Source organism: Macrotis lagotis, chromosome X (assembly GCF_037893015.1).
Source record: "Macrotis lagotis isolate mMagLag1 chromosome X, bilby.v1.9.chrom.fasta, whole genome shotgun sequence".
NCBI lineage: Eukaryota > Metazoa > Chordata > Mammalia > Peramelemorphia > Peramelidae > Macrotis > Macrotis lagotis.
Genome location: NC_133666.1, coordinates 435422853 through 435435301, shown reverse-complemented (window position 1 = coordinate 435435301; position 12449 = coordinate 435422853). Strand labels below are relative to the sequence as shown.

Genomic DNA, 12449 nt, shown 5'->3' with positions numbered 1-12449 from the left:
TTCTTGGCCCCAGGACCAGGGATCTGTCTGCTGCGCCACTCAGCAACCCTACAGCAGAGTCAGAGTGAAAGGAGAGAGAAAATAGAGTACATGGTAGTGGAGAAATATGAAAGGAGGGAGTTGCCATCAGCAATGGCAACGTTGGAAAAATATGGAAGTAACTTTTGTGATGGACTTATCATAAAGAATGTGATCCACTCACGACAGAGTTGATGGTGTTGGAATAAAGACTGAAACACATTTTTTTGTTATTATTATTTGGGGGAGGGTGCAGGGAAAGTGGGGCTGGGTGGCCTGCTTGGGGCCACATGGCAGGGTGATCATTGGGTGTCTGGGGCCGGATTCAGACCCAGGTGCTCCTGACTCAAGGGCCAATGCTCTGTCTGGCACCCAGCCACCCCCTACTATTATTACTATTTTATGTCTTTTTTTTCCCCTTCTTTTTGGTTTTTGCAGGGCAGTGGGGATCGGGTGGCTTGCGTGTCACATGGCTGGGTGATTATTGGGTTTAAGAGGCTGGATATGGACTCGGGTGCTCGTGGCTCCAGGGCTGGTGCTTCGTCCATTGCACCACCTGGCCATAGCTACAATTATTACTATTATTTTTTTAATTTTAATTTTTTTTCTCCCCCCTTTACTTTTTTGCCCAAGCAAGTCTATCTATATTCATGGGGGGAGGGGTATTTTGTTTACTTGTAAACAAGTATATTTTATTAATGTAAAGAAAAACATTTGTACAAAATGAGAATAAAAAATAAATTAAAAAAATAAACAAAATAAAAAAAAAATTAACCTTCCATTTGTACCAAACACTCTGACATGATATATGATGACCTCGAATATCAATAGCTTTCAATGAAACTAGAAAAAATCAGTCCTGATTTTAAAGAGTGAACCCCAATATCTATAGTCTTGACTTCTGGCAGCCCCTAATTGCTTCCACTTCAGTCTCATACAAATTGATTTTTTAAAAAATCTACTCTGTAATCTGCCTAGTCCACTTTACCCTAAGTTTCTGTTTTAATCTGATATTTTTGGTATGTGGTGCTGAAGAGCAGTCTTGCACATCACTCAACTGCATATGCTGTGACCTTAAACTCACGTAAATTATCATTAACATTATGAAAATCAGTCTTTTCATAATTTATTCCTTTCAGGAATAAACATTTCCATCGTGATCTAAATTAATCTTTACAGGCAAACTTCAATCAACTAATTATAAGCAAATTTAAGGCAAATGTTTCTTCCTTCAAATATTTCTACTGTAATATTTAAGAAAGGTGCCTCAGAAATATCCTAAACCTAAGTTTTTTCATTGACCATTCAGGAATTTGTAACAACCCAAGTATATATTTCTGTACATTGATTATTATTATAAGGAACAGGACTCTATTAAATACTCTACTAGAATACTCTAATAAAAAAAACTTACTTTAATGTTTTATTCAAGGTGCAAAGGTGACCCTAAGGTCTCAAAGTTGCATAAATCAACAAAATAGACAAAACCACAAAATGGACCTTCAGTACTATGTGGTTTTCTTTATCTTCGATCTCCCTTCTAATGATATGCAAAAACAAATTACCAGATTGTTTTAGGATTTGCCCAGCACTAAGTCTCCCTAAAAATATTAATTTAACTGTGGGAGCAAATAATGTGTGATCTTTGTCCAACAAGAGCAAATGAAGGTCTGTCCTAGACAAACACTCCCAGGAAGATTTCTCAAAAAATAAAGAATCATTAAGAATGAGAAAGCATAGAGAGATTTTTAAATTACATTGGTGGAGGGAGTTCTCATATCACAGAAGTCATAAATTCACCAAAAGAAGAAAAGTGCTAAATATGAATAGGCAAAAGAACTTCTCAAGCTGGTTTTTGTCCAAATTTCTAACATCATTTTATTTTGTTATCATTTGGCCCTTCTCCTTAAAGATCAAATGTAAAGGAAAACATCTAATTGATAATTGTGATTAATTGGGTTCTAGTTAAATGAAATGACACTGCAAAATGAATACAAAAAAATACTCCCAATATTTTACAATTTAAACAGTACAGAAAATTTTTACTCACCTCAACTTCTACAGGAAAAGTATAACAGTGTTTCAGATCTATCAAGTTTTCTAAAATAAATAAATTCTACATAGACAAAGAAGAAACAGAAATATGAATTACAAACAATATGAAAATTAACAGAAGCATGAAATTTTTTCATCAAAATATAAACATCATTTACATATTGTTATACTATTATAAATATTACTATTAATTAGTAGTGGAGTTAAGATTTTCTCTTGCCCTACTAATTCTCCAGAGGACAACTGCAGAAGGAGCTGAGAGCAGAGAGTGAATTACACTCAGTAACTGCAAATTCCAGTGTGCATCTTAAAGGACTAGATTAGTTTCTCTGCATGTTGTGTGTATGAAAATTCTCTCCAAATTTTTTTTAAATCGATGGTGATGAGGGAATCCAAAAATTAAGAGGAAGGACCCTCCTTCTTGTACTGAAAGTTTGATAGTTTTACCTTTGCTGGAAGAAGAGAAGTTTCTCTTTTTTTGTTCTTTTAACTAAGACTCCAAAGTTGAGATGTTTACTACTGAACATTGCAAAATATTAGCCCCCAAGTTAGTAAAGGAGAAAAGTTATTATTACTTTTTTTTCACTAGTCCCTTTTTCCTATTGAGATGATAGAATCTATTGTGGCTAAGTTCTTTCTTAGGCAGCTCTAGAATGCAGGCTGCTCTTATTCTTTAAAATAAAGAACATTATGGTGACTTAGCCTTCTGGGAGGCAGATCTTGGGAAGGAAGAAGCTTGACTGTGATCAGATGCATGTCTGTCATTTTAGGGGTTAGAAATTTGAGAGAGAAGACATTATCAGGTCATAAGAGAGAAAACCAAAGCTAAAACAACAATATACTTATATTCATCCATATCCATCTATAGAAAGAATTTGATTATATGACAAAGTTTCAAATGGTTTAATATAATTCCTTAAAACTGACATAAACAACAGCTAAATACCTCCTGAAAGTCCTACCTTCTCTGGTTTTTCAGTAAACAGAAAGCCCTGGTAAAATTTTACTTCACTGAACACTCGGCAGAGAATAGCAATTGCACAGTTATATGCAGCACAATGATAATGTCTTCTCTTCTCCAGCAACTGAGTCTCACCTGCCATATTTTCTGTAAATGCATCATAACACAATCTGTAAAACATACCCAGAATTATGATCAATTAATCTTCCATTTGAACCAAACATTCTGACAATGATATATTATGGTCTCAAATAGTCAATGGTTTTCAATTCCATTAAAATGAAACCCCTATATTTCAATCAATCTAGTAACAAATTAAAATTGCTATGAAAAATGCTATATGTTACAAAATATTTAATTACAATAATTCTAAAAGCCTGTCTCAAGCTACAGAAAAATTAGAAAAAATTAATAGTGGATATGATTCTTTATGAAATATGATTTGAGTGGAAAAATCTGTTTTTCCCTAATAAGCTAACGTATATTCAAGCTTACTAGTAAGCAGCATTTGCTGTCATCATTTACATTATATTATCAGAAACAAAAATTTAACAACTCTGCATATTATATATCAATAGGATGTATGTGTGTGTGTGTGTCCACACACACACACACACACACACACACACACACACACACACACACATATATACACATATGATAAATGGGCTTAAGTAAAAACTTACTTAATAAGGGTCTTAGTAAGTTCATTTCCTTCTACAATGGAAGAACCATGGAAAACTTGATTAATTCTAGATTCTTTGGAATGAACATCATCTTTCGGGAGACGAGAATATAATACCTCAAGCATCTTATAATAACCCAACTTTTTGGTGACTTGAGTTTCAAAAGTAGATTCACTGAACTGAAAAAAACAGAACACACAAAAATAGTTCAGTTTTGTTGAATAATTTTCTTAGCAGTAAATATCTTACTAATAAGTTAGCATTAATACTTTTAGCAATACCACTATCTTTCTGTTACTGTCTCAGAATATATATATATATATGTAAACACATATTACATGCAAACACATTCCACTTAAGAAGCAGTACTTATTATTAAAAGTATTATTATAAAAATTCTTCTTGTAACTATCACATAACTGATTAGCTACCAATAACAGATTTGTGTCAAGATTAAAAATTTGGATATAAGTAATAAGATATCATGAGAAATAGCATCATTAATTTCAGGATGTTCAGATAAACCAAGCCTGAGAAGTAATGTGGAAAAAGTGTTGGGCTTGGAGGAAAGACATGGGCTGTTCATTTCTCTGAGCCTCCGGTTCTTCAACTATAAAATGTGAATGCGAAGTATCTGCTTTACTGGATTGAGGAAAGCACTTTGTAAACCCTAAAACATTGTAGAAATAGGAGCAATTATTAAGTACATCTGGTTGTATAGAAATGAAAACTGAAAAAAAATGAAATTACAGCAGTTCATATTTATTTTCACAAAACTTGTACTGTATGAACTCTTAAAAATTAAACCAGTTCATGTTAAGCTTACAATCATGTTTAGTTTGTCACTTGAGTGCTTATTAAATATTTAGAAAACAGATTTACACACACACATACACGCACAAACAGACCTTTCAAAATAGAGTTAAGTGAATATAAAGAATCTGTTCCTTGACTGACAACATTAAAGGCATATTGTTTTGAAAACATCAGTCTTGATGACCTACATTTTTAAACAAACAAGCAATATTTAACGTATTAATATGTGGTACCTTTGTAAATCTGGACTTTAGGACATCAAGGGCTTCTATGATAATACTACTAAAGAATTCCCGCAAAGCAGATAAGCTGCAATGCCACAAAAGAGTCAGGAGGCAGCGATCCACAAAAGCCAAGCGGGTGATATTTGAAAGATCATCTTTCTGGAACATACTGTGCACAGTGTCCAGCAGAGCCACTTGGGTGGCACAGCTACTCCTGAAAAAATGAGAATTTTGATGTTTCCTATTATCAACTACAAAGTGAACTTCATAAACTTCTAGTACATAACTGACCAAAACAAAAGGCAGAAGTCATTTAATAGATAATAAATGCATTATCTCCCAACTCCTAAAGGAATCACTGTTGTTCCTCTCCCTCTCTTCACCCCAATATCTTCTTCCTTTCTAAAGTGGAAGAAACTGAGAAAACCACATTAAGAAAAACTGTCAAAAACCCAGAAAGGGGAGCCAAGATGGCAGCATGAAGGTAGCATTTCCCAGGAACTCCTACCCCCCCCCAAAACTTCAAAGGCCCACAAATTATGAGTCTAGCCAAAATTCAGAGGGGCAGAAGCCATAGAAAGACTGAGTGATACATTTTCCCAATTGAAGCTAACTTAGAAGTTCCACAGAAAAGGTGTTTCATCAGGAACCAGGGTTGGAAAAAAGCCTTGCCTGCAGCGCAGCCTGCCCAGCCCAAAGATCACTGGCAACAGCTTAAAGGGGCAGTGAGAGAACTGGGCTTCACCAGAATAAGCATGGAGTGAGGAGCACCGGCCACAGAATGTGCAATGAGAATCTGGCCAAACCAGCCTGCACCCCCCAGAGATGGTAAGGGTATCAGGGAAGACTAGAAATTTCTCTGCTCTACCTCAGGGTAGGACTCTGCTGTTTGTCTACACTCAGATCCCCAGACTGCAGTTTGGGCTTCCATAAGTAGGCAAGCAGGACCCTCCTTACAGCTCCAGGGCAGAGGGAAGTGAGGTGGTCATCTACATATCAAAGCACAGGCAATAGAGCATAAGATCTTGGAGGAATAAAGGTCCCAGTAGAGTGTGTCCCCACCCCCAAATAACAAAACCCCAAAGCCTTGGAAGTGCAGTCTTGGACTGAGGAAATGAGTAAACAACAGAAAAAGAAGAATCTGACCATAGAGAAATACTTTAGTCCCATGGAAGATCAAAACACATACTCAGATGATGGCAAAATTGAAGCTTCCATATCCAAAGCCTCCAAGAGAAATAGAAAATATGCTCAGACTATGGTTGAGCTCAAAAAGCAATTAAAGGAGGTGGAGGAAAAATTGGGAGAAATGAGAGCAACGCCGAAAAATCACGAAAACCAAATCAGCAGCTAAGTGAAATAAATACAAAAAAATACTGAAGAAAATAATATGTTACAAACCAGTTTAGGCCTAAAGGAAAAAGCAAAGCAAAAGGCAAATGAGGAGAAGAGTGCCTTAAAACGCAGAATTGGCCAGCTGGAAAAGGAGTTAAAAAGCTCTCTGAAGAAAATAACTCCTTCAAAATGCAGAATGAAACTAAAGGAAGCTGATGACTTTGAAAGAAATCAGGAAGAAATTAAAACTCTTCCAAAAAAGCCAAAAATTAGAAGAAAATGTGAAAAAACTCACTGAAAAAAAACAACCAACCTAGAAAACAGATCCAGAAGAAACAATTCAAAAATTATTGGGTTTATGGGGCGGCTACATGGCACAGTAGATAGAGCACCAGCCCTGGAGTCAGGAGGACCTGAGTTCAAATCCGGCCTCAGAAACTTAATAATTACCTAGCTGTGTGGCCTTGGGCAAGCCACTTAATCTCACTGCCTTGTAAAAAAAACAAAAAAAACCTAAAAAAAAATTATTGGAATTCCTGAAAGTCACAACCAGGAAAAGAGCCTAGACTTCATTTTTCAAGAAATAATACAGCAAGATTGCCCTGAGATCCTAGAAGCAGAGGGAAAAAATAGAAATCGAGGGAATTCACCGCTCACCTCCTGAAAGAGATCCCAAAAGAAAAACTTCCAGGAATATTACAGCCAAATTCCAAAACTCCCAAATCAAAGAGAAAATTAGAAAAGCTGGGGGCGGCTAGGTGGTGTATGGGGCAGCTAGGTGGCGTAGTGGATAAAGCACCGGCCCTGGAGTCAGGAGTACCTGGGTTCAAATCCGGTCTCAGACACTTAATAATTACCTAGCCGTGTGGTCTTGGGCAAGCCACTTAACCCTGTTTGCCTTCCAAAAAAAAAAAAATCCTAAAAAAAAAAGGAAAAAAGAAAAAAGAAAAGCTGCCAGAAACAAACAGTTCAACTACTGAGGCTCCATAGGATTATATAGGATCTAACAGCATCTATATTAAGGGCTCATAGGGACTAGAATATGATATTCTGGAAGGCAAAAGAACTTGGTTTGCAACCGAGAATCAACTACCCAGCAAAACTGAACATCCTCTTTCAGAGGAAAAGATAGACTTTCAATGAAACAGGGGACTTTCAAACTTTCCTACTGAAACAACCAGAGATGAACAGAAAGTTTGATCTCCAAGTACAGGACTCTCTGGTGAACCATAGAGGAGGGGGATGAGAAGGACTAACTATAAGGAACTTAATGATACTGAACTGTTTGTATTCCTGCATGGGAAGAAATTTCTCATTTAGAATTTAGAATAGCTGTTAGAAGGAGCATATATAGACAGGACAAAGGAAGGAGCAGAATGTAATGGTAAAATACAGTAAAAAGATGGAATCAATGGGTGATAAAGGAAAGTACTGGCAGGAAGGGAAATAAGAGGAAGAAGAAGCTAAGAAGTTTCACATAAGAGTCAAGAAAAAAGTTTTTTCAATGGAGTGGAAAGGGGGAAGGCAAGGGGTAATGAGTGAGCTTTCATTCTCATCAGAAATGGCTCGGAGAGGAAATAACATATACACTTAATAGGGTAAGGAAATCTATCTTATCCTAGAGGAAAATGAGAAGAAAGAGATGGGGTAAGGGGGGAGGGAAGGGGGGAATAGGAGATAGAAGAGAGGGAAGATTGTGGGAGAGGGTACTCAGATACAACACATTTTTGGACAGGGCCAGGATGAAAGGATAGAGAGAATAGAATAAATGAGAGTGGGAAGGAATGGAGTGAAGGGAAATACAGTAATAGCATATCTGTGGGAAAAATATTGAAGCAACTTTTCTGGTGGACTTATGATAAAGAAAGCAATTCAATCCAGACACAGAGCCATTGGAATCTGAACACAGACTGAAGTAGATTTTTTTCCTCTCTCTCTCTATTCTTGAGGTTTCTCATCTTCTTGATCCTTATAATAGCCCAGTGGATGGGATGGTTAATTATTATCTCACATGATGTAGGAAGCAACAGTAGTGTTATAGAAAGAAATTGAATTGAGAAAGAGAAAACATGGATTTTGGAGAGGTTTGGGGGAGGGCTATGGCAAGTTCCTGCCTTTACTCCAATATTTTGACTCCACCCCAAAAACATGGATTTTGACCTCAGCTCAGTTGCTTACTAGAGGGCAAGTCATTTTATCTTTCTAAGTTTCCTTATCTTCAAAATGGAAAAAATATTTGCATTGTGCCATCTCATGGGGCCATTGTTAAAAACGAAATTTGATACAATCGCTAATTTTATAAACTATAAAATATCTGCATGCACTCATATATTTAAAAATGATTTACCTTCTAGAAATCCTTTGGAATGTAGTTTGAAACAATTCTTCTATTATATGCCTCTGGTCTCGACAAAGAATTTCTGTCATGAATTGCAATAACATAGGGCTCTGGGATAATTCCAACGCATCTAAAAACTGAGAAAATAAATTTCAGTCAGAATTTATTATTTCTTTTTGATATGTGCATGACTAATGAAGAAATATTTATTTTAGGATTTCATATATCCTATTCATTCTTGATTATATATTTTATATCTAAATAAGAACCACTTTTTATTATAAGGTCTAGTATCTGAGAAAAGACAAGAAAAATATAAAAAACTAGCTTTTATCACACTATTTGTGTGTGTGTGTGTGTGTGATAATCTAACATTATGATATTCAAATACTTTGAGAATAGCATAACACAACAAATATCTGTGAAGGGTATAAAACCAAATTAAAGGTTTAAAAATTAATTTTACAATGACCCAGGAAAAGTTTATGTATGTGAATGTATGTACATACATACAAACATGTATAAATTAAAATTGGTGAAGAATTGTTACATAGACAGATATATTTTAATTGGTGGGAGGTGGAGATAGGCCTGCAAAAAAGTATCTATGTAAGAATTTCCGTAAACTACCAGATTAATATAAAACCGCAATATATTTGTTACTCAGTTTAAGAGAATATCCTGGGATAATTTCCAGGATCACAATAACTAATAACTTTATTTTTATATAAATATAAGGCCAATATGGATCAGAGGTAAGATTGGACCCCAGGGAGCTTATTTCAGAAGTTCTGAAAACATCAGAGAAATCCTATATTTGTTGTGAATTCCATGACTACCTCTTACAAAGAAAATCCTAAATTATTTTAGGTCAAGTGTTTGCTTTCCTAATCCTGTGTGATATGATACATGTTCTATTATTCATGTTCTTCTCTCTTTGCCAAGACCTGTGCTGTCAACTTCTAGTAAAGTTAAGATTTGTCAGAGAAGAGACAGAGATTTTCAATGAGGAAAAAAAAATTGAAAGTGTAGAAGGGGAAGTAAGCATTTTGTCTCTTTCACTGTTTTAGTAAAATCGGAAATTTTTGATAAAGTATCTCAAGTACTTTCTTCTTTTCCTATCAATTCCAAACTGTTTTTACAGGCATTTTCTATTGGTATATTGTACCCCTACCTTATATAAAAAGTTGATTTTTCACTTAAAATTTTTTTTTAAAAAAAATTAATGAAATCTACATCATGTAGGAAGCAACAGTAGTGTCACAGAAACTGAACAGAGAAATAGAAAACATGGGTTTTTGGAGAGGTTTGGGGGAGGGCTATGGCAAGTTCCTGCCTTTACTCCAACATTTTGACTACACCCCAAAAACATGGATTTTTGACCTCAGCTCAGTTGCTTACTAGAGGACAAGTCATTTTATCTTTCTAGGTTTCCTTATCCACAAAATGGAAATCTTAATTTATATTTCTTTCAAGTTGTTTGTTTTATAATATAACAGCTAATATATAACCTGTTCTCGTACTTTACTCTGAAGCAGTTCATACAAATCTTCCCTAGTTTGTCTGTAACCATCTCCACCATTTGTTACAGTACAACTGTTCTCATTGCATTCATATACCATAATTTGTTTAGTTCTTCAGCAAATGATGGAGTCCCCTTAGTTTCTGCCATTTGCTGCAAATATTTTATACTTTGATCTCTCTTGAGATATTTGCCTAGTAGTGCTTTGCTGTGTAAAAAGCACAATTTACTGACTTTTCTACATAGTTCTAATGTAGTTCCAAAGTGTGTACCTCTACCAATAATGCATTACTATACTATATATATATATATAATATATATATACACACACACAATATATATATATACTATACTTCTTTTCCCACAATGCATTACTATACTACATTATATATATGCTATACATGTGTATATCTATCTATCTATATATATATGTGTGTGTGTGTATATATATATATATATACACACACATACATACACATACACACACACACAATACTTTTTTTTCACACTATACTTCTTTTCCCACAAAGCATCCAAAATTTTTCATTTTCTTTTCTTTTGCCAATTTTGCCTGTGGGTGTAATGGTTGTCAGATTTGCTTTAATTGAACTACTGGTGATTTGAAACATTTTTTCATATGACTATAGAATATTAGGATTTCTACTTTAGAAACTCATACCCTTTGTCCACTTATCAATAAGGGAATGGTTCTTATTTTTATAGATTTCAATCAGTTCCTTGAATATCTTAAAAAGAATACTCTTATCAGAAAAACCTCCCCTTATTCTTATACAAATGAAAAAAGAAAACATATCCTAAAATAGTAAAGTTTACTTTCAGAATTACTCCAACTTTAGAAGTAATATATTATTCTTCTACTCAAAGGAGAATGTTTTTCTATTTTGTGACATTTGCACTAATCATCTTACTTTTACTTTTGAAAGTAAGAAAGGAACTGAATAAATTATTAATGATTAAATTTCATATTTACACAATTGTGTTCATTACTTACCTTTTTTGTGCAGTCCACATAATTGTTGTACTTCAGAGTTCCCTGGACAAACTCATGAGATGTCATAGGGAAATTAGAAGCTACAAGCTTTTCAAGAGCAAGTTTAAGATCTTCAAGTCTTTCCCCAGTAAGATTGGTAAAGAATGGAAGAATGATCAAAGCTTGCCCCTGGTTAAAACATTAGCAACAACAGACATGAAATTGCAACTAAAATTGGAACTCTCTCTAAGCAAATTAATTAAAATTATTATTTCCTAAAGGTAATTAAAAAGAGAGCTCAAGTGAAATGAATTATCTCAGTATAATGCTAGAATTTTCTTATAAGAGTAAAACCTGAATAAAAACCTCAATCTCAGAGATCTTTCTTTTAGGTCCATCACTGACTAAAATCTTGGTAAACTCATAGAACACACACACATATATGCACGCACGCAGGCACGCACACATACATACACCACAATCAAAAAATCTGTAAAATTACTCTATAAACTCAAAGTATTTTCTACTAATCTATACACTTATTATGTCAATCTATACAGAGTTATGACACTAAGGAGGGAATCAAGCCTACACCTTTTTAAAGCTAAGTCAGTACTCCAGTTGCCCCTGCTGGGACAGAACACTCCCTCCCTGTCTTCCCCACTGAAGTTGAAAAGCACTCAAATAGGGAAGTAGAAAGGTAGATTTCTTGAATATTCTCCAAAATTATCTATCCAAGATAGTTAGAATTTCTCTTTCTCTGCATCATCTGATGGAATTAATGTAAAAGAAAAGTATAACTTGCCTTGAAATTCAAACCCAACTTTGGATCATCTAACAAACTGGTATACGTGGTGAAGACATCCAAGAAAGCTCCATGATTTATACTAAAAGATACAGATGAGTCTATCTGAAGGAATTAAAAGTCAGCAATAATAACAGTTTCTTTACTTTTCTCAAAAGACTATTAAATCCCCTACAAGAATTCCATAATTTTAAATTTCACAATTGAAATACAATTCTTTAGGTTTTAATTATTTTTTAATATTTTACAGATTAAAATAAAATAAACAGAAAGTACTCTGAAAAGTAATTCACTCCACATAAACAAAATTCTTCCCTTGGAAGAATGAAAATTTAAAATATTGCTAGAACTAAACCAATGCAGTAAATGCAGTGAATCGTGAGATATATTTATCACACCAATATTTTAAGAAACTTCAGAAACAAAATACTTAATATAAATATTTTGGAGAAAGTTAAAAATACAATAGCAATTTAAAAATAACTGCAAAATACCTGTAGAATTTTAGCCATCAGGGTCAAAATTGCCATTTTGCTTTCTGGAGCAGAATCTTTAGCCCACCATGTATCAAGTTTCTTCCAGTAACGAAGAATTGTTGCCACTAACTTCATTCCTTGTTGCTTCCGAACAGCTCGATCCCGGAAGCTCTGATCTAACATACCATTCAAAATGGCACCCACCTGAAATGAAAAGTTTTC

General features: G+C 34.5%; 1 protein-coding gene across 4 annotated transcripts in view; it reads right to left on the bottom strand.

The window, feature by feature from the left end:
• The window catches only part of PRKDC (protein kinase, DNA-activated, catalytic subunit), a 192623-nt gene that overhangs the window by 99203 nt on the left and 80971 nt on the right, over window positions 1-12449 (bottom strand). For all 4 annotated transcript variants that reach the window (XM_074199918.1, XM_074199920.1, XM_074199922.1 and 1 more), the window contains 8 exons: window positions 12246-12431; window positions 11752-11856; window positions 10968-11135; window positions 8443-8570; window positions 4770-4974; window positions 3721-3899; window positions 3036-3204; window positions 2069-2134 (listed from right to left, as the gene is read on the bottom strand). In XM_074199918.1, the coding sequence (XP_074056019.1) occupies window positions 2069-2134; window positions 3036-3204; window positions 3721-3899; window positions 4770-4974; window positions 8443-8570; window positions 10968-11135; window positions 11752-11856; window positions 12246-12431 (1206 nt within the window). The remainder of the gene's footprint in view (window positions 1-2068; window positions 2135-3035; window positions 3205-3720; window positions 3900-4769; window positions 4975-8442; window positions 8571-10967; window positions 11136-11751; window positions 11857-12245; window positions 12432-12449) is intronic.